At 35.1% G+C, this 26,542-nt stretch overlaps 1 protein-coding gene across 6 annotated transcripts in view; it reads left to right on the top strand.

Annotated features, from left to right (window-relative positions):
* DACH1 (dachshund family transcription factor 1) overlaps positions 1 to 26,542 on the top strand; it is a 205,823-nt gene that overhangs the window by 109,571 nt on the left and 69,710 nt on the right. For all 6 annotated transcript variants that reach the window (XM_072410494.1, XM_072410505.1, XM_072410497.1 and 3 more), the window contains exon 3: positions 2,183 to 2,344. In XM_072410494.1, the coding sequence (XP_072266595.1) occupies positions 2,183 to 2,344 (162 nt within the window). The remainder of the gene's footprint in view (positions 1 to 2,182; positions 2,345 to 26,542) is intronic.

The raw sequence follows: 26,542 nt of genomic DNA, 5'->3' as shown, positions 1-26,542 counted from the left end.
TGATTTTTTAAAGCTCTCTAAGGGTGGAGAGGATACACTTTCACCAGTGAACCTGGGTGATCCATCAAACCTGGAATAATTTCTTTGATTGTTAGCAAATGTTTTAAATAATGGGCCAGATCCATTCCAGGTTTGCTGAATCACCCAAGTTCACTGATGACAGTTTATATTATCCAGCTTTGGAGAGCTTTAATAAATTAGGTTCCATGTTTTGAAACGTTGGATAATTTCAGCACATAATACTCTGAACCTCATTGTTTTTACATAGATAAGAGTACATTTCTACATATAAATTTGATTACCAACCAGTATCTGTATATGCTCAGGTTTAAAATGTATTCATTCAAAACTATTTCAATGGGAAGGAGGAGCTTCTAGGGTATATATTTTGCATATAATCCTTCCAGCAGTGAAGGTTTTACTGTATTATGAGAGGAACTCCTATGTTTGCAGAGTAGGCTAAGACTAAGGCTGCGTACACACAATAATTATCGTTGGAAACAAACGAATAGCGATCGATCCTCCCATAATCATTAACAAAAAAAGTGCACAATGACTGGCCATCAATGAATGAGGATTGTTGCTGGAAACGAACGGCGGTCCTGGCGGATCTGATTGGGCGACCATCGTTCGCAATCTATTGTGTCTACAGTCGTTCAGTGATCGTGGATTGTTCTGTTATACACTTTTTCCTGTACATGTCACTTCCTGCATTGTTCAAACGATCATATCTTGTGTGTGTACATTATTGGTGGATTATATTTGAACGATCGTATTGTTACAGCATGTACAGAATTATAATCATTCAAAATAATCGTCCGTTGATCTGTCGTTAGTCATTCGTTTTCTAAGGACAGTTATTGCACGTGTGTACCTAGCCTACGTGGTGGCTTTCTTACCGTATCTGTCACTAAACAACTTAGAAAACTTACGTGACTTTAAATTGTTCCTCAGCCCTTTCAATGGAAATACACAAAAGCAGTAAAAGTGGGATTTAAGGTCACTTGATCCTATAGGATCCTAAAACTTAGATTAGTAACTTAGTGACCAATATTGCCTGTGGTATTACTGTAGCCATTTTTTTTCCACAAGGCTGCCTGACCAAGACTAAGAAAGAGCAGATTGACAGTACGAAAATGAGCAGAAACAGGAAGATCCTTGTGCTGTAACTTTCTCTCCAGCAATAAGAAAAGCCTAATGAACATAACAAAATCTTACTCCAAATCTTGAGCTGTCTAAGGCATACGGTGCCATAAATGATCTTACTCTGAAATATGAGACGGAATACACAGGAGTGCCTAGGCACAGTCATATTTCAGAGAGTCGCATGATGAATCTTTCAGGTACTGCTTAGACGCAATTAACATTTCTAAATTGTCCCCATAACACAGCAGATCTTTACATTTCAGTTAAGGTCTGCTTATTACTCTAATATTTGTTCTGCACCAGAAAATAAATGTTTTAAATGAAAGTCTGAATCTAATTGGATGCCATTGGGCAACTTAGATGAGTTCTTGGTTCAGACAAATGATTAATAAGCTTGTTTCATTTTGTTGCATTGAAAAGTAAATAATCAGCTTTATTTAACTCTAATGGGATTTTCCTAAATCATCAGGTGATCATTTTACATTTTGTGTGATATAAAATATAATGTACACTTATAGTAAACCCCTACTTTCTTACACACAATGATACAAAATAAATGTATGTGATATGGGTTTCTTTGTAACTTAGTTGCATTAAAAAAATGCATATTTTCAATTATCAGCCTGTTATGGTCTAAAACTGCCAAATAATGAATGTATCCAGACCTTTGGTTATTCTAAATACTGGACAAAATTTGGTGGAAATTTTATTTGCTCTTGCTAATTTCTGTATTGTTTTTATTAAAGGTCTGTATTGAATTTAGGGTTAAATTTTAGGCTTAGAGAACACAATTCTTACATTTTGTGAAACACTCACCCCTATTAACTTACTAAACAAAAGTAGCTTGCATTTACATGGAAAGTCAAGTTCTTTCTTTACAGCCTTTTCACTTGAAAAGTTTCTGATTTTGTTTTGTAAAGAGAGATTTACTGTTGTTTTTTTCTGTCAGTGTTGCTATTTACTAAATTTACTTCTGATTGGTTTTGAACTAATTGTTTATAAAAGTAATAACATACATATATTTCTTTAATTCTAGGTTTAACAGCAGCCGCCGCTGCAGCAGCTGCTGCTACTAATGCTGCAATAGCTGAAGCAATGAAGGTTAAAAAAATCAAGTTAGAAGCTATGAGCAACTATCATGGCAGCAATACACAGCATGGGGCAGACTCTGACAATGGGGACCTAAACTCAAGTGTTGGTACGTATCCCTCATTTCAACTCAAATTCCATGTTTGATTTTTCAGAACACTTAACTACATGTTGCATTTTGAAATAAATGTTTGTTATTGAACACTGTGGCATGTTGACACTCAAAACTAGTTTATTAAAACAAACTTGTATAGAAGCCAACATTAGGGCTGACAATCATGTACTTTATGGGTAAGAAGAATCTAGCAATAAATATAGGTAAATATAGATAAGAATAAATCTGCTTTTATTCACAGATCCATATTCACAGTCATTTTTTATTTGATCCCACTCTGATGGTAGGAGAAATATGGTTAGTCGCTGTTACATACAGCTCTAAACACTGAAAGAGGGTTAATTTGCATTGGAATTTAGCTCATTAGCATTTCTATACTTTGATTAACAATAGATTTTGTCCCAAGTCAGTTCGCAATATTCCTTTTAGTCTGTCACTTCAGTTACAAACTCAACTTGAAAAATCTACTTTATCTTATATTATAGGGGCATGTCCTCTTTACTGCTGTTGCAAAACATCTTAAGCTATTACTGAAACCACATGGCTGGTAAATGGAGGAGGAACACACAGTGGTGTTGTTTATTAAAATACAGAAACAGAGTAGGATGATCTTCCTAATATTGATTTCAGGCCCTTCTTCTAACATTGAACTTTGCTGGGTTTTAAAGGGGGGACAGCAAATGTGTTATCCTCCTTTGACATACCAGACCCCAGTCTCTCAACAATGGGGGATACATTCTGAAGGACAGGGCCATATCTTCACAACAGTCTCCAAATTGGTTATGGGGGGCTTAGGTGTGTGTGTGGAAGGGGGGGTTTATTGGACTATGAAAGCCCCTTTAATAAAGGACCACCTAGAATGCTGCCCCTTCATCTAATGGAATGGGTACAGAAGCATATATAAACACAGAGGTCCGCAATCTTTTTTGGCCACCAGGCCTTTTATGGGGTGGGCGGGAGCACTCCATGCTGGACTCTCCCAGAAGGGAATCCCCTCTTCTCTGTATGCATTGCAGAGGAGAGGGAACATAGGGAATTAAGGAGCCACAGCAAGAGCAGGCTCAGGAGCCGCATGTGGCTCCAGCGCTCCGATAGGTTGTTTCAGCTCAATCCTGGCCGGTAACCCGCAGCTCTGGAGCCTCGCGCTGCCGGTCTGCATTAGGCCGGATCAACCAGGGGGGCGTTAGGCATGGAACAAACTACTGGCTCGGCCGTATCTGGCCTAAAGGCAGGAATTTGCCGACCTCTTTATGAACCTAATCCCAGAAAGAAAATTTTTAAAGAAATAACCTTAACAGTTTAAAAAACACCAATAAAAAAAACTTTATTTAATATAAAAACACAACACATAGCAATTAAATAAATACCATTATTTATGCCCACAGAAGTAAATCCATCTTTAATCACAACATCTAGTTATGTAAATCCACATCAGTCACAAGGAGTGCTGAATTTAACATGCCAAATACTGCTGTTGCAAATTCCCTAGCCAGCACCAATGTAAATACACCACTGACCAGTTTGTTTACATTTTTAGAATCTGTCAATTACTTATTTAGTGAATGTATGAATGAATAATTGTCAATTAATTAAATTTATTCAGATGACATTTCACCTGGTCAAAATTTTGCCTAGTAGTGAATTAATAATTTTTGTACTTTTTTAAATTATCTTTTTGCTCCCTTGTGCAAACCTTTTATGCTTTGTATCAAACAACTAAGCCCCTTTATCTAATTGTAGACGTAGAGAAACTTATTGGATAGGGAAGATGACCTTTAAATTAAATATTTTTTTAATTCACCCATACTTAAAACAAGGCATTTTCTGCATTAGCATTGTGGGAACTTTTTCTGGACTTCATTTTTAAACCCTAATTGCATGCATTCCTTTAAATATTCCCCACTAAATACAGTAATAAGGTAAAGCTGCAATAACTAAACTTCAGGCTTGTCCCAATATCATCTAGAAACACACAATGCCTGATTTATTAAAGCTCTTCAGGATTGGAGAAGATACGGACATGGGTGAACCCAGGTGATCCACCAAACGTCGAATGGATCTGGTCCACGACTGAAACCATCAGCCAAATAATAGCAATAATTTTAATAAATCCTTTCCAGGTTTGCTAGATCACCCAGGTTCTCCATTGGTAGTCTTTCTTCTCTTGGGGAACTTTTATAAATCAGGCCCAATGCTTTTCTGCCTCCCTAACTGTTTGATCATATATGCTATCGACAATGTTTCGTTCAATATAAGAAGGTGTCCTAAACACAGCTAAACAGTACAACAAAAGAAATTCAAGGATGCAAGGCTGAAAGAAAAGGGAAAGAAGAGGGAATGTGGGTGGCTTGAAAAAGAGGGGACTGGTGGTGAACTTTAGGAGATCCTTAAAATATGTTTATATTATCAGTTAAGTAGGCTCTCTGTTGTAAGCTTGGATGCATATAAATGCCAAGCAGATAATTTCCACCCAATGAAATGTGTAAATATTAATTTTAATTATCTCATCATGTGTAGATGCAATAAGGAAACAGGAATCGCAGTTCATATGATGAAATTTTTAAAGGTAACATATAAAGTGTTTATGGAGAAGAGTTTTAGCCTCACAGTATCCCTATTTTTATGAACTTGCCAGGCAAGTCCGTTAAATTGCTGGTCAATTTTTCATTGATTATAATACAATCTGATCTGCCTCTGATTGAGCGGATAGTTTCTTCCTGGTTCATGCTATGGTTTGCTTGGCTGCTAATTTGACAGAGATGAGCAGCTGAAATTTGCAGAGGTAATTGACTTTAGCATACAATAAAGCTATCCAAGGGCCTCCTCATACCTAAATGTGGATTGTTCTATAGAATCACATGAAAAACCTTGTAGGTTAGACATTTTGGGGTTATATGGATGACAAAATACTCAAAAGTGGTACCATCTGAAATGATAGTTGTGGAGTTTTTGTCTGGAAGTTAAGTAATAATTCCAGATTATGTTGGACATATATATAGAAATTTTGTTTTCCACATATTCCACACTCTATATTATTTCTAATTGTATCTAATGTGCCTTTATTAATTTTAGATTATGTATTACTACTATTCTTTACTTGGTAAATACAGCTACATAATATCAGTCTTTGTAAAGAATGTTACATCTTAAGCTACATACATACTAGATAATTTTTGACCCGAAACAAATGGTTACAATCATCTCGGATATCAATCTGGCATTTGTACAGTGGTCTTCACCAGTCTGTCCTGCAAGAATAATGAATGTATGAATGAGGATGACCACGATACTATTCTATCAAGGGGAGCGCAGTGGAGTGCCACTTCCTCTCCCTATCTATAGAAAATAACAGTGCTGAAAACTATCACAAAAGATCACCCAGCAGCAGAAATCTGACATCTAATTATTATTATTAATAACAGTGTTCTCCCCAGACCCTTTTAGCTGGGCGCACCACACAGCACTTTTCGGCAACCACCCGGCTGTTTTTGGGTGGTTACAGATGAGTTGCGTCACAATTGAGGGGCTTCCACCCACCTAGAATTTCTTCCCACCCAGCTTACAAAAATTTCTGGGTTGAGCACTGAATTGTAATAAACAGGATGTATATAGCACCAACATATTACGCATCACTATACAATAAATTTCTATCTTTCTGGGAAGAATACTACAAGGATATTATTTTGAATAATATTTATGTTTAATATAATTTGGTGTTTTCATGTGAATTTTGGGATGTGGTACATCTGCTCTAAAATTACAGTTTTTGGCAATGTTTTTCCCCGCTTATTTTCCTTCTATTTTATGCATTTACATCGACACATATGCTGATGATGCTAATGAATTTAGGAATCTTCACACCATAAATTGTGTGAAAATACCCTCAATTATCCAATCATGTGCAGATGGAATAAGTAAACAGGAATTCTTTCATAACATGATTAGATAATTGAATGAATATTCACACAAATTATTGTGTAAAGATTCTCAACTCCTTAAGTAAACCAACTCCATTATTTGTTTATTTCAGCAATGTAATTTTTGGCTTTGTTCATAAAGACTATCTAACACTCACTTTCAAATCAGAATCTAGCCCAATGCTACTGGGGTGGCATTCTTTTTTAATTCCATCTGGTCTCTTGACAGGAGGGTCCATTGGGCACTGCAGTCTTTTGAATACACAGCTTCTCCCCAATCGGGGGATAAAGTAGCATAAGACATTTTGGCAGCCACACTGTGTTGCCCCTGACCACACTCATGTATTTTTATCCATGTGCCTCTACATTTAGGAAGCTTTTGACAAAGAACAAATCCATGTCTCATGTGCCTCCCTTAGCCTCTTATGTGAATCCAGTCCATATCGAGTACACCGTTGGTACTTAAAAAGAACTTTATTTTTTACAGAAATGACAAACTCTTTTATATGCAAATATTTACTTTCCTAGATAATGACATGGTAATCCAGGAGAAATAGTGCATTTAATAGAGCATATTATTGCTCCAAATAAGTATTGCAAACAGTTGAGCACTACACTCGTTACTGCTGAATTGCGAAAGGTCAAAACGTAAAGGGAGTCGCGGGCAGCCCAAGATGCAAATAGGTAATTATTTTATCTCCCACATTCCAATTTAAAATGATAACCTTGAGTTCACATCCTCCTACAAGAGCTACCATTTAAAGGAAAAGGAAAAACATATTGGGACTGATAAAATAAAGCATTAATAGGCTAAGAGAAAAAAATATATGGCTGCAGCGCCTTATTCTTCCATCCAGAATCAATTGGATTCTTTTAGTTTAATATTTACTTGCTAAGATGAGATGTTAGTCTGCTTGGTGATAAACAGTCGGCTGCTGGCATCTGAAGGTGACCTGTCAGTTCATATGGACAAATCTCCTGCTTACTGAAATGTACAAAATAAATCATTAAAGCAGGCAGGTGCTCATTCCTAGATTTAAATCACCATAGATTTATGATTTGAATTAATGCTTCATTTGGTCATTGAAATAGATGCTGACAAAATGATATGCAGTAGCTGAATCTTCCATACTGTAGCCGTCCTAATATTGATTGCAGAGATGTCTGCAATCTCTTCTTTATATCAAGTAGTTTCTTGTGACAGGTTGCTTGATATGGCCCATATTATTGATAAGACAATGCTGTTGATGGCACACACACAATTCTCCTGAACATTAATATAAAGTGCTATATTTATGTAGAGGCAGACAAGGATGTGAGAACAAAATATTTTAGTTAAAGGGATCATTTAGCTAAGAGGGCACAAAACCTTCGTATTAAACTGTAAGAGTGTTAGACTACAACAATGAAATATTTTATTTCTAAAAAAAGGAAAAATGTATTATGTTCAATAGCTGCATAAAAATTGCCAAAGCTGTTCTATATATTTCACTTTTATTTTTGACTCTGTTACTGTTATTTTTAAGGTGTGGAAAGCATTATTTAATTCAGGGCACACAATGACGGCTGACTTATTCACCTGCCTATGTTGCTGAACTTATCGTGGTTGAAGAAAGAAGTTTGATTACACACCCTCTGTCTTTGACACATTTCCAGGTTTTCTGCAGGCTGGCATCCCCATTGCATGCTTTAGCTTCTTTTACTGACCCCAATGTCTATGCAGGAGACAGAGGCCAATAGATGGAACCTCAGACTGCAGCTGGGGACCAGGTGTCCTACATACCCAGGAATGTGCAGAATGTTGGAAATCATTTAGAAACTTTTTTCGTCAACCGGCACAGGCAGCGAGATTGGTAAAAATGTATTGCTTGTTTCGCACATTTAAAAATAGGGACTGCGTAATTTATTAACAATAGTAAATACGTAACAAGAACATAAATGTACAGATAACATACAGTATTTGACTGCATAACTGATCAAAATCATTTCAAGGATCTCTCAGCATCAGATAATGGGCCTGATTTAATAAAGTTCTCCAAGGCTGGAGAAGATACGTTTTTATCAGTTAACCTTGGTTATCCGACAAACCTAAATGGACCTGCTCCAGGATTGAAAACATTTGATAACAAATAGCAAGTGACTTTAAAAATTCCTTTCCAGGTTTGCTGGATCACCCAGGTTCACTGATAAAAGTGTATCTTCTCCAGCCTTGAAGAGCTTTAATAAATCAAGTCTGAACAATCAATTACCTTCTCTTTTTCCACCTGTCTCCACTCCACAGTCCCTTATGTCTCTGCCCCGCTATCTCTCCTGATTCCATTCCACCATCCCTCTGGTCTCTATTTCACAATTCCTCCTGCCACTGCACTACAATTATGGGAAGACTTTGGCAATGGGGTGCAGACACAACAAACTATCCCTTTTATAGTAAGGAAAGATTACTATTGATTGGTGTTCATGGTACAAAGTAGGACATGAATTATTATGACACACCTTTTTACATCTTTAAACATCACTTTCTCTTGCACTTTATGGCATAACGTCTTGGAACAGCAGGGAAGATTGGTGCTGGAAGGCTTTTTCTGTCAAACTTTATGATTGTAGGTAGCTATATAATCCATAGAAGATTATACTAATGTAATTTACTGCTCTGATCAATGTTTGATTAAGGAAATATCTCAGCTCAGGGTCACTAGCCCAACATATGTCGTTCATTCTAGCCTGAGGGACCAATTCCCCTTTCCAATGCCTCTTGACACCTTTTCATTATTCCTATCCTATCAATATTCCCCATTCCTTCTTGTCATCTCTCCACAATACCTCCGGACACTATTTCCTTAATTCAGCCTGTGACCATTTTACATTAGTTTCTCCAGTCACTGCTCCACAATCTCCTCTGTCACCATTCCACGGTTCCTCTTGTCACTGCTTTACAATCCCTACTTCCACGTCTCCAAAGTACCTCCTGTTCGCACTCCACAGTTTCTACTGTCTCTAATCTACAGTTCATCTTGTCACTGTTCTCTAATCTGTCCCATTTCGATTCCATAATCCCTACTATACTTCTTATTGGTGAATATCAATACTTAAGACACAAAACAGTTCAGCTCTGGTAAAGCTTAGATGTTGACTCTAAAGCTTTCACCTCTCTGCTATACATAGAAATAAGGAAGTGAAAGAACTAATTCCTATTTACGCTTTTCATGTTTCATCTGCATCTTTAATTAAATGGGTGAATGTAATCAACTCTTTTAGTAAATCAGCCTCAGAGTATCATACTTCTACAAATTGTTACGCAGTTAATGTTGAATAATTGTTGATTATTTGGCTCATTTGTTTATTGTGATGCTTTGGGTCTTTTTAGGATGGATGCAGAGGACTTAGTAAGTTAGTATGATGAATTTGCTGGTTTCATATTTTAAGAATAATACATTGCAGTTTTTTTAGTACAAACTAAGCTACATTTTATATTGTTAATGGTATGCCCATTCTGGAACAGGCACATTATTATACAATAAATTATTTTTTTAAGAAACACAGATTGATAAAATTATTTATATCAACTATTTTTCTTTTGCATGGACTTTATTGAAAGGACTTTCTTTTATATACTCCTTTTATATATAGCAGAGATGACAAGAGGTAATGCAATACTCCCAGTGACTGTCACCTGTGTAGTAATGGTGAGATTTCCAGATTTGCATGCTGGGTAAAGGGAGGATTCTCCTTGGTATATAGACTACCAGTGGTTTATGCTATATTAGGGAATATATGTTTGTAACAAACATCTGTCAAGCAAAGGAATGGATCATGGAATGGAAAAGAACGCATAAATACCCAGTAATATATATATGTATATATATATATAAATATGTTCGTAAATTCTTCTTGCTAAGGGCATTGCCACACCTGGAACCTGTGGCTGGTGAGAATTAGAGGCAAGCAAAATCAAATCTTGGCTTACTAAAATAAACACTAATAGCTTGTTTATATGTACAGCTTCTTTAAAAAATAAAAATCTAAATCTGCTAGGTCTAGACCTCATTCTCAAACAGCCACAGCTACAATTATTTCATATAAATCTACAGCAAAAACAATTTAGTTAGAAGTTCTAAGAAGGCCCTTTGATACACAATAATATCCAATATGCACAACTTGTAAACAGACATCAGCAAGATTAAATGGCTTGCTTAGTAGGAAATGAGTTCATGCTTATTCAGAGTATGATCTTGAAACAGATGTCCTGAGAGAATCTTATTGTTCAGCTTACATTCATATAAAGATGTTATTATTTCTTAAGGAAGTTAATCAGTTATAAAGGCATTGAAACCGTATGAAATGAAACATAGGAAACAGAGGTCATTATAACTGTCATAAACAGAACTACACAATGAGGTTGATTTCTAAAGGAGTAGAGAATGTTCTTATACTATATAGTACAAATATATTTACTAGCACATAATTGTTTTATTATCAAAGTGATCTACCTAACATATTATTGGACATTGAACATTTACAAATTTCTATATGAAGTATAAAAAAGTAAGCAGTATAGATGAAAACCTCCTATAATACATTTTATGTAAATGTTACAATATTATTATTACTGAAAAATTGCCATGGTTTATTAAAAAAAAATTATATACTGAAAAATTGCCATGGTTTCCCTTTGAATCGCCTAACGCCTTGCACTTGTGTTTATTACATTTGTTTTACATCTCAAAAGTTTGCAACTTCTTTGTGTTAGAAAAAAAGTCTCTAAGACCTTGAGAAATCAAATAGAAGGAAAGAGAAATTTCAGGCCACTGAGCACAGCACTGCAGTTGCACATCTGATTCTCTGCCTTGGCAATGTTAATGAACCTAAAATCCTCCCAATAATTAGATGAGGGAATTGCTTATATTTTCAAACAGATGATGCTGCTATAATGAAACAATTGACAGGGAATTTAGGAGTGTCTACAGTAGTAACCTGGTTTATGTTGAAACAAAAATATTTTAACAAGTAAGTTTAAGATCAGATCAATAGGATCAGGAGGTTAAAAGTTTCTTTGCCAGCTGCATTTAAAAGAATGAATATCCGTTAAATCCAAACAGGAAAGCAAGTATTGGATATGCTTGTGTTGTACTTAGCTTATTGAAATACATTTTTGCTACTGTTATTTTATTTATTTCTCGTTCTTGTTCTGCTTGGGTCCCTTAAAAAGGACTAAGACTCCAGAGATGGTTTCGGATTGAGTGCACAGCTGTAACTGCTGATGAGCTAATTGCTCCTTATCTCTCAGACCCATTCATCTTCATTTTTTACCAATTACAGAGAATTATCTGTGTTCTCAGTTGGATATGAGAGTTAATCCTTTTTGGTTAAGCTGGCAGTGCTGTGAGCAGATTCTAAATAGTCGGGTGAAGAAGCCATCAGAAGCTTGCTCCGCAACAGTCTATAGTTCAATAACAATATTTCCAATTCATAACATGTTTTGTATTGCTAAAACCATCATACTGAATGAAATCCTTTTATAATGAGACGAGGCCGAAATACTCTTTAATACAAGATATGCAAATCTATCTGTATTATTCAATATAGTTGATAATATCACAAAACATGTATTTAAAATGAGACAATGAATAATGCTAGCAACCCAGTGAATTTATAAAAAAGGGGGGGGGGATTCTTTTTACCTCTAATCCATTGGATATGAGCATATTAGCATCACTTTGGCATTTCATGATGACTTAGGAACAAAATATAAGCCTTTTATTTATAATGTGACATATACCAGATTTTATTTGATTGTATAGAATACATTGCATGTGCTTTCTGTGAAGTCATTCTTATCTCTGGCGTGTTGTCATCATTGCCAAATTTCAATACTGATATGGAACATGGAGTTATATCTTTAAATATTTTGCTAACGTGACTGATGATAGTATTTATCTACATACACATACTGTATATCATTTTAATTCATAATTTTTAGTTCATTAATAGTATTTGTTAGTTGGTGATATTAGTTGTATCTGTTGATCACAAACTATAGCATTGCACACTAAATGTAAAATGTAATACATGTTTATTTTACATGCATTTCTGTCATATATATGCTTTTCCCCTTTTTATTAGGTTTTGTATGCTTTGATGCTGGCCTCTTTGTAATTGAAATAAAAAATAAACAAGAATATCAATGATAGACCTTGGGATGTAAGTGAAAAGTAAAGATGATTAGCATATTATAAAAAAAAATAGTCTGTTAGTTGCAATTCTTTCTAATTTTTACCCAAATTAAACCCAACTTAAATTTACATTTACAATTACAGGAGAGCATATTTACAAATCATTTGTAAGACCCAGATCTCTATCACAGTAAAGTCCAATCCCACATACTATTAGCCGCATTCTATTGTATTTTGTGCTACTTGCATGAAAAGATGGGGAATGCTGAATTACACATTCAAATGGGCAACTGCCATTGGTAATCAGAACACAACATCTAGTGGATGCAATCTGACATTGGTCTTTTTCACAATGACTTAAACAAGCTGAAAAAACCTACCTAAGAATGTTGTAATTCATCAAACATCTTCACATATTTTCAGTTGCTTAAAAACCAGTCTATTTATGTGAACATAAAAAAAACAAAAAAACTAAATACACTGGCCTAACTTAATTTACACATGAAGCCTTACATTTCCTAATATGGAGGGACACCTACCTACTTGTATTACTACTCCCCACCCTCCTTATTAACCCCTTACTATAACTGTTCCTCTTCAGTAATTCTGGACAGGTGGGTGGTGGTAGTTGGGATGTTTTCTGTGCAAGAAAGGTAATATCAGACATCTTGTGGTACCACCTCAATACAAAGCACCAGAGATTAAAATTTAACAGATGTAAAAAATAAGCATTTGTGGTATAACTCAGGGCTCAAACTAGTTTTACATTGGTAGATTGAATGAGAGAGAATAAAATAAAGTTCCCTCCAATGATAACTCTGCAGATCTGTACATTTCTTAGAGTCAGATCCAAAGATCCAAAATCAATTAAAAAAAAAGTATGCAATAACAATACTATATCATTTTTATCAAGACCAGAGGAGAAATAACCATATATATATCCAACAGAAACAGCCAGAGGTGAATATCTGTGGTAGTTAAAGACTATCCTATTACTACATGCAGATTTACTTGTGGCCTTATGACTGCAAAATGCAAAAGAAGACAAAAGTTATATATTGCTGTCTTTATATACATACACAGTTACATATCTAATGACAGTCTTGATTTTGCAGTTGTACAAGATAAGGTATCCTTATATAATTATCAGAAATGAAAATGAATCCCAATACATTTTGGTATTTATTGCATATCGTATTCTTTTTTGCAAATTTAATTTTTTTCTACCATTTATAGCATGTCAACTTTTTCTACAGTGCTTAATGATTTGAGGGAACTAAAAAAACGTCTTACAGAATGGCTAATTCATTGTAACTTTAAATATAAAAATCCAGAAGGCCCTGCCTGCAACCTTGTGTTTAATGTAATATCTCAGGACATAACCAAAAAATTATAGCTAGCAAAAGGCAACTGTTCAACATTGTAATAGACATCCAGTTAAAACACCCTTTTGTTTTTTCTTCTAATTTTATTTTGATTATGACACTAAAAAAGATCTTCCTTGCAAGCTGTAACAGAACATAAAATAAACTATTCCCAGTTTTCAACACTTTGGAGCACACCTTGGTGTTTTCAAGCTTGTTTGTTATGTAAAGTGACCTTGAAAATTAATCTGGTATATGTGTGTCTCCTAGCTCGCATAAAATCAACCATCTGCTATCTCACTCGTATCACAAGTTAAAAAAAAAACACGCCATTGAGCAGTTTTTACCACTACGACGTGAACGTGTTAGAAAAATAGCCTTGTTTCTCCAAGAAGCCTGTCTTCATGACAACATAGACACATGCATTAATGCATTGCTGAGAGAATTACTAGGCGGATAACAATTTGGTATGCTGTTATTAAAACAGTATGTTCAGTGCATTTTCAACAGCTTTGAATTAGACCCAGTCCTAATGAAACAGATAGGGCTTCTTTGACAAAAGAGCTGATCTCTCTCGGTTTAATATAGCTTCAGCAGTGCCTTGCCGACCATGCCTTTAGCTCTGTTTGTGTTTCACAGCATGATAAGCAAAGAGTGTTGATTTTTAAGAATCCCGCTGACGAAAGGTAATGGAATTATTACATCTTTATCGCATTATAAAAGGAAAAAAAAGAGCTAGCTGGTAGGTAATGTCTTTTTTATTGCCTTTTTCTTAACAAAAGCTTTAGTAGCTGAAAAAGCGTTCTTTTCTTTCCTGAAATCATTTCATCCATGGAAATGATATGCTATTATTTAATGTCTGCACAGCAAGCACGAGAGGACCTAATAGTGAATGGATTGGACGTGAAGTGCCTCCTGCTCACAGATATGGATCAGCTCAGTCACACGCTGTACCAGCTGTCATCTCAGCCATACTGCTGTGATTTAATTAGTGTGTTTATGTCCTTTCTAATAATATTTCCCTCTCCATGAAAGGGCAAATGCAACAGGGACTTTTTCCCTCTGTGGTTTTACAGATTGAGGAATGTGGCCTACATTTAATATTCTGAGATGTGGCATTGAATCGCCATATCTGTCACTTCAAGCTGTTGATTAATTGTTCATCCAAGAAGTGTTTTTTCCTTCCTTGGGGTCATGATTATGCCAGAGAAGAACAGATCAAGCTAAAATAAATAAGTCAAAAATTACCAAAATCATTTGCTGTAATTTTGCATCTGTGGCCTAATTATCCTAGTTGTCTTGTTCAGTGTGGTGTAAAGTACACATAAAAGGCATATTTAAGATACTCTAAGCCTAATAGTCCAGTGTTTTGTGAGTTACAAGGACGGTCAATACCATTTGCAGAAGCATACTGAAAAGTTTGTAGAGAGTAAAGATTACAACCGGAGGTATTTTTACTACAGCTGGTATTATAGGATTGTATTTTATTATTATCTTTAATTTATAACGTGCCAACAAACAGAATTGCACAGTACTGTAACACAGATACATGCAACAGTCATTTTATTTAGGAGTTTCACAAAACGACAGCATGGAGAGAAGTATATGGTAGCCATTTGTGGAAATGTAACGCAGCTAGATTGTTTGTTGGATTTACTGTATTTAGTTCAGTATAAAGCTGGCCATACATGTTAAAATCTAATTGTGAATTTTCTTCTTTCTTCTTAAATCTCCCTTAAAGTTAAACAAAACTGTGATGGCATGTATAGTTGGCCATTCAGTTTGTAAACAGACAGGTAAGCCCTGATGGTACCTGAAAGAATTCACTGGGCTTTCTCTTTAAAACTCTCCCCATCCTGAAATGGTCAGGAATAGTAGATTGTATAAACTACCTGAAATTTCTATTAAACTTTTAAATACATAAATGTTGATGTTTTCACTATTTTGGTATATTGGCTGCTGTTGTATGTATACCAACCAACGTCTGAATTCCAGACCTGCATGGAATGCTCATTTTTAGCTGCACGTGTTAACTGCTGCCAGTATGAAAACCAATAATGGTTTTTCTTTATTACTTAAACTTCTGACAAAGCAGTGTACTATGGGTGATGTGCTATTACTCCACATGATTGATTAATACTGTATTAATTAGAAATAAGTGAATATTTGTGAGTGATTAGACTAATCTAACTACCAATATGTAATTCATGTATTATTTTAGTTGCCAAAAGTTTTCCTTTAATTCGAAATGCACACTCCTCTCCACCAAACCTCAAGCATACAGGTTGGAATACCTAATAAATAAAAAATGACACCCAAAATACCAGACATTGTGCTCTTTCCCCGTTGTTGAGTGCTTTATTGAGTGTGCCACCTATTTTACTCTAGAAGTCTAATGGAATTTTGTGAACAACTTGATTGTCTTCCAGAGCACCCCTTAACAATGTGGTAGTTAGCAACACACATTAACTAATTAGAAACATCTTTAGTCAAATACCCAACTAAGTGTTGAAGAAGTTTTAACTACAGAATGACTGAATCTTAACAGGTTAGTTTAGGAAAATGAGGAGTCATAAGAGGCTTTAAACAACAGAATGATCAGTATTGAAATTAAAACACTCACATGGACTAAATGAAGACTCATAGCTACTTGTTTTTGAGTAGTTTATATCAACATAATCTGGATATTAAAATGTATCTGTTTTGTTGGGATGCATATGGAAGACTACTCAATGAACCATGGATAAAATATAAAAACTCTATGCAGATATTGTTTTGGCTGTGATGTTCTAGGACCCCATTACCATGAGGCCAGAATTCTGATTACTAAGCCACCATGGCACCCTATATTAATGTTTTGAAGCATTCTAAAACATACAATAAATATGATCTTAAGCATCCTACATATTCAGATGAGGAACATATTTTATGGATTACAGGTTTGTGCATGATTTATGGATTAAGAACAAAAGTATATGTATGAACCATAAATCATTGCTTTGTGTGTCAGCCAACTCCTATACCAGTTATAGGAAGTTTTATGTAAAAATGAAGTTTATTAAAATGTGTATTTACAAATAAATGTTGCATCTTTTTTTCTCTATTTCATCCCTATTTTAGTGTCAAGGGATATTTGATGGTGTCCTCCAAACAACAAATAGCATTTCACAGTTGTCTTTTGTTTCCAATGACAGCTCAAGTAAACACCACAGTGGAATATCCCTGAGTGATTTACAGAAAATCCTGAAGTAAAAGACTTGCTCCAGGGAACCTAAGATACAGACTGTGGTTCGAAAGACAACCAGCTGTATTCAGTTGTTCTGTGTAGAGATCTATAGAATAAAATCAGTAAATGTGAAGGGCTGTGTAGGGGAGCATGAATAAAACTGAAAATATTTAAAAAAAATGGATACAGTCTACTACTGTTAAGCTATTATTAACAGACCACTGGTCAAGCCTCATAATAAAAACACTAACAGGCTTTTACAGTAGGGTCCTTTGAAGAACAGTGGCAGTGCAAAGTGCACAGACCCAATCACATTTGCTAAACAGTCCATATTTGGAGTGTAGGACTGCAAACATTCACTGCATATGTATGTGCAAATGGCTGGAGAGGATCACAAGGTATCTGATGGAATGGAAAGCTTTGTTTAGTAATCTTGAGTTATACATGGGGAAATACAATGCAGAGTTCACTGATCGTATTAAACATGGAGGTTTCATTTGGATCATCCAATCATGTGCAGTCCTGATCAGTTAACTGTCTATTTTTCCTAATGTAAACAAGTGTTTGTAACAGAAGATTATACTCACACCTTCCTTGGGCATTGAAGAAGAAACCTGGAGTTTACACATGGCTAAAGATTCTCTCCCTGATATCATGTTCTGGAAATCTCTGTCCTCCCCAGCCACTTATTTCAGATGGCTGGGTGGAAAGAGATTTCTGGTCCTTCTAAGTATAGTATTCTTAATATGTGATAGCTCACAGACTAGTCATTGTTGACAGTTCTTTCTGACTGCTCATGCAGCTACCCAGAACGGGGTATCAGGGAGACAGCCATTAGCCTTGTGTAGGTTTCCAGTTACTTCCTCCCATTGCTTCCATAGGTAGATCAATGGTAAAGCACATGTACATAAAAAAAAACGTTCACCTTTCAGGTTTGTTTAAAGTCCACCCCCGACCATACTATATTCACCTTTACATTACTCCACTGCTGCTCCTTTGTCCATTGTGGCTTCTGTAAAATACCCAGTACATTTAAGTGAAACAGTGTACATTAAGTTAATCAATTACATTGCCTTTCATTGTGAAAAAGAACAATACAGAAAGAACCACTATCATGTTGCACTGGGAATAATTTAATTTATAATTATATATATATATATATATATATATATATATCAAGTTGTTTTTCTTTACAAAAATGAAAATACTATTTATTCCAATCCATACGATACAGATTAAGCCATCTTGAATGAAGCACTTGTGAAAGCTGCAAACAAACTTGCAAATAATATTGTGACAGTGTTTTAGTAATTAGATAAATGAATTGTGAGAGGGGTGATTGTGTAGTGATATGCTTGTTTAGCTGGCCTTTTTTCCCTTCAGTCTCTGTCATGTTGGATTTAGGAAACAAACTGAATGACCTTTGAAATAGTGATGGAAATTAAGAGCTAAACAGAAATGGAAAGGACAAACCAATTAATATAAATGTGTTGCACAAGTCTATACAAATCTGATTTTATTTATGAGCGAACCCCAGAAACACTGTACATCTATTTATATAAAATTTTATGCATGTATAAGTATGTTCCACAATCACTCGAAAATGCATGGAGACATTTCAACCAAACTTGCCATACATATGACTGAGACTCATGTGAGTGCACCATCTTTGTACAGCACTGTGCTATATGTCAGAGCTATATTTAGATGTATGTATCTATGTGTGTATGTCATCACTAGGAAACACATGGAGACATTTCAACCAAACTTGCTATGTTCCACCATGACTCGTAAACGCATCGAGACATTTCAACAGTAAGATCCTTATAATATAATATATTATAATATAATATAATATATTAGTATAATATAAGATATAGTATAATATAAGATTGCAATAAAGAAATACCCAGGTACACCGGGTATTCAGCTAGTGCATGATAAAGGAAAAAAATCATTCAACCCTATTGCTATTGCTAATACATTTATGAAAATGTAGATAGCATTACATTTAAAAATATAGCAATATCTTTAATAAATAATGTAAATATTTGCTAGTTTAAATATCATATGTACTGCAAATGTTGAAATGGTTATGTAGTGTGTACAGGGATTGCTACTTTTTTAAATTTTGATCTTATGAAGAAGCAGTTCCCGTGTAGCATGTAGCACCATTATGTTTACATGTTGTACACTGAAACCTCATGGGTGGGGTTTACATTAAATTGTCCATCATTACATTACATTACAATTACACATTACAGGTCAGTAACATAAGGGCTACAAACACTTAACAGCTGAAAATATTGCTGGGATTTTATGATTTTGCCTTTTTTTTGCAGCTAAAAATCTAAAACATGGTGTTTATACTTCAGGTTACTTGCAGTCTATAAATGTTCTGCTAGATAGAGACGTAATTAGTTAAATAAAAAGCAGAGAAATGTTCCCTAATGATGTACAACCAGGAATAAAAGTATATATAGCACAGACATGACATTTTTAAGTACTTGCATAGAATGTTAGTTGATTTTTAAAAGAGTTCTTTGCAACACTGAATGTTTGGTAGTGACTTGGCAGCTCTCCAATGCATTTACTACAAAGCATAAATAGGTCATTTTTTTAAGGCATTGCTACTGTACAACGGAAAATATTGTTTGCAATTTGGGGCGCTTTTTAATTTGATATCCCAGCTGTACAATTACACACAGTAAATATTTTTTAAGTATTTATTTGGTGCCAATGTGCAACTTCCCTGCTGTCATGGGTATTTAAAAGTGGACATAAATGTAAAACAACTACAATTAAACTCTCTCCAATCCTGCTGCTTATAAATTGTTCATTTACTGAAGGTTTTAAAATGAACATTTTAAAAAACCAAACTGGCTGATTTGTCTTTCAAACTGTATCCAGAAACAGCACAACTAATAGAAGTGAGAGACATAAAAGTGAATGCTAAACTTTCTGTGTTGCTTATAACAGGCATTCACTTTATCTCCTTTTATAATGCCAGTTCAAGCTGAAAAATAAAGGAGAATCTGTATTTTAAGAGCAGCACAGACATAAGACCAATGAGTCTTTTGTCATTAACTAGGACAGAGGGGGCCAACTTCAACCCTCATGGCCACATATAGTCCAGAATCTTCAAATAAACATTTATTTTCTTCCAGTTTGAGAAATACAAAAATATATGTTGATTCTAATCTTGGAGGACTGAAGTTGGACAGGCCCAAACTAGGTAATAATAAGTAGTAAATATTAAACCACCTCACTTACCTTAAAATGTGTACCATCAGTTCGACTAATTTTATAGCATCATGGGAAATGTGTGTATTGTATAGTTAGTATAGTTAACAGAAATCGACAATTGGCCAAAATGTGACCAAAGATATTTCTACATTAGTTACAGGAAAAAGTTCATTCCCTGCCTGTCATGCAATTTTTTGTCTTTGCTTCTTTTTAAATTACTGACCTAGAAAAAAATACATAAAGACATTGTTAAAGTTATGCCCAGACACAGCCAGATAGCTAGAATTTTCAGAACATTGCCCGCAATAACAGCTTCTGCACATTATTAATATTTATAAACTTGATTTATATAGCACCAAAATATTACGCAGCGCTGTACATTATATAGGGGTTGCAAATGACAGACAGATACAAACAGTGACACAGGAGGAGAGGCCCCTGCCCCGAAGAGCTTACAATCTAGGAGGTGGGGGAAGTCTCACACAAAGAAGGGGAGATATGGTGTTCATGACTGGTGTACTGTATAAGGAATCTGTGTCCAGGCTAGAGATTTTTAGGTATTTACATGTTCTGAAAAAGCTGTAAATGATTTTAGAAACAATCCTGCACTGACCCTGTACTGGGAGGTGCTATAAAGAAGAGTTCACAGCTAAGCCACTGAAATTTTTACCTTTTAGCAGTCCCTGTCCCCCATCCCAGGGCAAGTAAATGTCAAAAACCTGGCTACAGGTTCCCTTTCCAAACAGCATAACATGTTATGTATCTGCAAAATGTTGAAAGTGATAGCTTCTCCAAATTCACCCGAATACTTGGTATAGTCACTCTTTAACAGAAATTTAAAGACACTCTCAGAACTTCCAGGTATTCCATCATAGACATTTGGTGGGAACTGCCATCATACATTGCATGGAAAATGTGCAAGTGGGTGAAATGAGGCTGATCAGTCCTAAAGGATCAGATTGGTTTGTGCATGGTAAGGTTTATGCTTAATACCCCATACAAGGGCAACTGAGGAGTTACCGGGGACACAGGGATTTGGGTTTGAAGGACAATTCCTCTAAACGAAGAACAATTGGGAACTATTCACCATATGACTATTCACCAGGCATTAGTTATGTTTAACAAAACAAAACAAAAAAAAATATATAGAATTTCAAATTATGTTTTGGGGACATTAATTGACATGGTATTAAATATTTGTAACTGCTGCAGAGGATTGATAGATAGAGAATTAGATCTTTTGGCTATTTCATTGCAAACAAATAGTTCTCTTGTATGTGATTTGCATCACCAGCATTTTCATGTTACATTATTTAACCATCATTAAACACATGAGTGAAATTAGGAAATGTGTCTATTTCACCATACAGGCAAAGTATGTTAGGCAGAGTGGCTTAAAATGGCCTTCTTTTGGAGCATGCATATTGCAAATCTCAGTAGACAGCTGAAATATTAATGGAAATGACATGTATTCTATTTTAGTAAAAAGCACACCAAAACGATAGCAAGTAGCCTTGATGAAAGCAATCAGTTTAAAAGGATATGGCTAAGTATATGAGAAATATGATACCTGTTACTAGTAGTTTCAATGGTCCAGTCTGGATTTTATTGATTGCACTTTAATATATAGTCCATATGATTGAACATGCTATTAGTAATGCCTTTCTCTAACCAGAGATAGCTGTAGTTTACAGTGATAAATGAAACTGCCCGATTTAAAAAAAAAAAAGAACTGAATATGCTATTTTTATTTTCACTGGTATTATATTTTATTAGAAGGATGGTTTCATTCTTAAAAATGCATGGCCAGTGATCATAATATACAGTGAAGTGCTCTGTATCTGGGTCTAAGTTTACATCTTTTACTTTATATCATCATTTTTTAGCATATAAAAGGGATGGCATAAATAGCAAAGTGCTACAAGTGTATTATATTATGATATTCAGTTTTAAATGGTTATGTGTTGTGGACTAGCATTTCTTGGGGTCTTTACAAGAATATTTTACCCCAAAAATAAGAAATAAATGATTTATCTGGAACTTTACTCTGCTAGCTAATTTGGCATTTCTGGGAGAGAAAAAAGTTGTTAGAAAAAAATGTAAGCTTAACCTTCTAAAGTTGTTGAGATTTGGCCCCTATCTTCCTCGATGCTGGTGCTTTGAAACTGGAAGTACCTGTGGGAGAAGACAGGATGACTTCATTAAAGAGTACCTGACTCATCACCATTCATTGCATGGAGTTACACAGCAGGGAGCCTTCAAGAGAATAGGAAAAGTTGGGAACTATTTTTTTCACAAGACTGCAGCAGTTGTGCTGCAATCATGTACAAATCTGGTTATCTGCAGAATGGTTTGCCACAGCAGCTGTTTGCTCTGAGCCCTGGAAGGACCCAAAATATGTATTTTATATATTTTTCACTGACATTTTTCTTCCATTTGTTTATGTTTTCTTATTAAATATGTGGTATGCAAATAGGCTTAAAGTTAAATGTCAATAGAAAAAGATTAATAAATATTTTCCCTCCAGATTCTCACAACTTCCACAAAAGATTCACCTTTCTCACATAAGCTTCAATTAGAAAAAAATGGCAACTCTCAAGTGAAAGTTGCGTAAATCTTGGTTGAAAAAAATGATAAATAGACACTACTGGGTTACCTGGGTTAATCCACCAAGTGTTATAAAGTGGGGCAGATTTATATTAGGAATGTAAAATGTTCACTTTTCAAATTTTATGAAAAGAAAAATCCTGTTTTGGGCTTTAAAAAGAATATAGAATTACCTTATGCACTATGCTTTGCCAAATATTCTGTATTAAGTCAGTGCATCAACCAATAAGGGTCACTTCCTATTATTTTACATTGATTATAGAGAAAAAAAAAACTGTAACACATGACTTGTTTGTAAATGGTGCATTATAGGGAAGCCCACCCTTTTTCAGTTTTACGCTGATCACATAAACCTTCTTAAATAGGGCTTAATAAGCTTAATTTAACTGGGATTTAAATTAAGAGCAGTGGTCATTAACATTATCCAGATTAGAACTCTTGTTAATTACCATAGAAAGATAAAGAAAATATCCTCAACTGGTTTAAATGAAACTGACAAATCCTTGTTGTCTATAATTAATATGTTCTAAATGGAACTGTTTTGTAGCATAGCATATACATAGTATATACCTTTATTGGTCAATGGTATATATGAGGTTTTCTTTTACATTCATTTCATGTGTCTTGTTCCTCTTAGCAAGAACTGTAAGTTCCCCCAGGAAAGGTGGTAAGCTCCAGGGGCGTAAAATTTTGGGTGTGCGTGCATAGTGCACCTGATGGAGATTAGGACTGTTACCCAAACCTTGTCCATGACATGAAGATGGTCCAGAGCAATAATGTGCGGCTAATGATGGAGCATATGCATGTAGACAAGTGCTTGAAATGACCAATAGAGATTTGCAGCAATATATATATATATATATATATATATATATATATATAAATTGAAATCTGTATTATCTGAAAAAGAAAGTTGTTTATTATACACAATGCTTTATAAATTAAATGTCATCCAGTTGGGGGTTTAGCTCTAAAGTAGACAAACTGCATCTCCTGTGGCACCAGCAGATGGTAGGCTGGTATATCTGTGATTTTTCCTTTATATAATAATGTCATTCTGTGTAATCTGTCAGGTACAAATAAATCTAATGTGGAGTGTGTCACACTGATGTTTTATTAGATGTTCATTTTAACGAGAAAAATGTTCCCCAGTTAGTGGTGGTATTCCATCTCATGTCTTCCTGCCTGGTAAACGTGTGTCTTATAGAGTGAGGAAACATATATTTGAAATATTTAAATGTATTTTGTGTGTTCTGTGATCAAGTGAAATATGTATCTGGGAAGCCTCTGAAAAATGACATTCTATATTATGGGGTGAATTACACTTCTGGGACATTCACTTCACTGACAATGCTGCCTAAGGGAAGAATCACACCTGCCTATAAATCGCACAATCCTATGTGGCCCCCAATGGCTACCCAATAACCCCCTAGCTGTAACCTTGAGTGTGACTCGGGGTAGAAAAAAGTTGTTAAAAGCGGTAACCCCGAGTCACAGTCGGGGTAGGTAAACCTATGGGAAAGATGGTAAATACAGCGCTTACCTGATCCGCCGGCATCTTGCGTTGTCCATCGCCGTGATCCCTGTCTTCTTTCTTCTTCCTCCGGCGGCTCCTGCACACGATGAGTCACTGGGGGAGTTCTTGGTGATGTCGGTGCGTTTGTACGTTGCCGGCAGGGCGGGAAATTCAAAATCCATTTGTATTGCATTCAATACAAAATAACTGTATTGAATGCAATACATTACATTTTAGCTATAAAAGCAGTACTTTCTCAGTACTTTCCAGCAAGTGTGAACCTAGATCTGATGACTGCAAGCTATGTAGCTATGAGTCAGGTAATAGTAACTTATTTTAAAGGATATTAGGACAGGTGTTTATCTTATAAGGTTAAGTTCTATAACGATAAGTTCCCTTTAAATATAAAATGTGTCTTGAAGGAATCCTACTGTCAACAAGAAACAAGCAAGTACAACCTGCAAACCTGCAGCTGCAGTATTTTTACTGAAATGTTCTTATGGTTTACTGTTTTTATCATTGTGGTTAACTGATGGAAGGATTGTGTGCTTGTGTTTTATGGCTATTTTGCATCATGGCCATACAAGGGCAGCACTATATTGATGAAAATGTTTATTTCCTTCTATGGTCCCAAACCTTTATATATTACCATTTTCTTTCCTTCCCTGCATTGAATGATAAAAGCAGGGTTTTGTTTCAGTGGCCAAGTAGCTTTTGGCCCACCTGTTTGCTTACTGCTCTAAGCATGCTCCTTAATAGTACTTTAGTACCTTATTAACTCCCTGTGCAATACATATTTTATTTTTAAATAATACTTAACTGCAGTTTTTAAATAGCTTAGCTTTAGTTTAGCTTTAGAATGTAAATAATAACATAAAGACTGAAATTGGTATCTGTAATAAACAGCATTTCACCTTAAACGAAAAGCTTTCATAAAAAGAATGTATGCACATACTTTTCCATTGTAAACATGGTGTAAACCAGTGCTATTATTCCCTTATTGTCAGTAGAAGTAAATATGTAACATTTTATGCTTTAAAATATGTATTGTATCATTCTCTTCTATTCATAATGCCGGTGTCAACAGCACTTATCAACAAGTGCTCATTTTATTTCGAGCTGACAATAAATGCCGTATTTCTACATCATTCAGTGCATATCAGCAAATACTAAATATTATTAGTGGGTTATTGTGCTTGAATTAGAGTGAGACGCTATAGGGCAACAAAGACATAAAACAGAAAATAATGCTATTTGTGACGATTACTAATAGATTTTTCCATTTTCTACCGATATTATCTTACAGATCAGATGAACTCACACATAAGTTACATTTGTTGTATGCACATTATTTGATCAGTACACCCCAGGAATATCAGCTACCTATTACAGGTTCCAGTCAACATACAAAAAATGGCTTTTTGGTACCTTGTTGGAAAAAGTTGGTGACCTTAATCTCTTTTCCATGAAAAGAATGCTTAAAGGAATTCCTAAAATGTTTGCTTTGCTGCTTTTTAATAAATTCTTTAGATGATGTCCTCTGCTGTTAGCACCAGCTTATCTTTTCTTGTCAGTAGAGGTATCTTTTTAGTTCTACCTTTTATAAATGTATAACTATAATGTTATTCTATTGTATTTATTCTGTGAAAAGCTTCTAGGTCAGGGATAGCTAAATGAACAACCTACAAGATGTAAAGCAAGCAATTAATGTACTTTAGGCAATGAACTTGTGAACCCACTGCCTGTATATTAGTGTGTTGTTTCTTTTCTGTTTATATATTCTCTTTAAATATGTGCATTTTACTGTGCATGCATTAAGCATGGGGACTGTTAGCACGTCTAAAGTAACATCTGCTCTGTCTTTTTGTTGCTGGGTTCATTGTATAATTAGCTCTATATTTCACCAAATACAATTTTACTCCCAAGGCAGATAGAACAGCATGAACAAAACATAAATAATTGCAGATTAGAGAAACAGGAGGCCAACTGGGTCTGGATAGCTTTGTTGGAAATAGGGTTAAGGAGAAACGAAGGTCATAAGGGAAAATGTAATACAAATAAAATACAAACATCTATGCCACAGATCTGTGAAAATAAGAGGATTTTGAAATAATCACATAAAAATTCTCAAAGTAGGCCTCTCAAT

The sequence above is a fragment of the Pyxicephalus adspersus genome, chromosome 1 (genome assembly GCF_032062135.1).
Source record: "Pyxicephalus adspersus chromosome 1, UCB_Pads_2.0, whole genome shotgun sequence".
NCBI lineage: Eukaryota > Metazoa > Chordata > Amphibia > Anura > Pyxicephalidae > Pyxicephalus > Pyxicephalus adspersus.
Note: the sequence above shows the minus strand (reverse complement) of the source record. Positions and strands in the feature narration are given on the sequence as shown.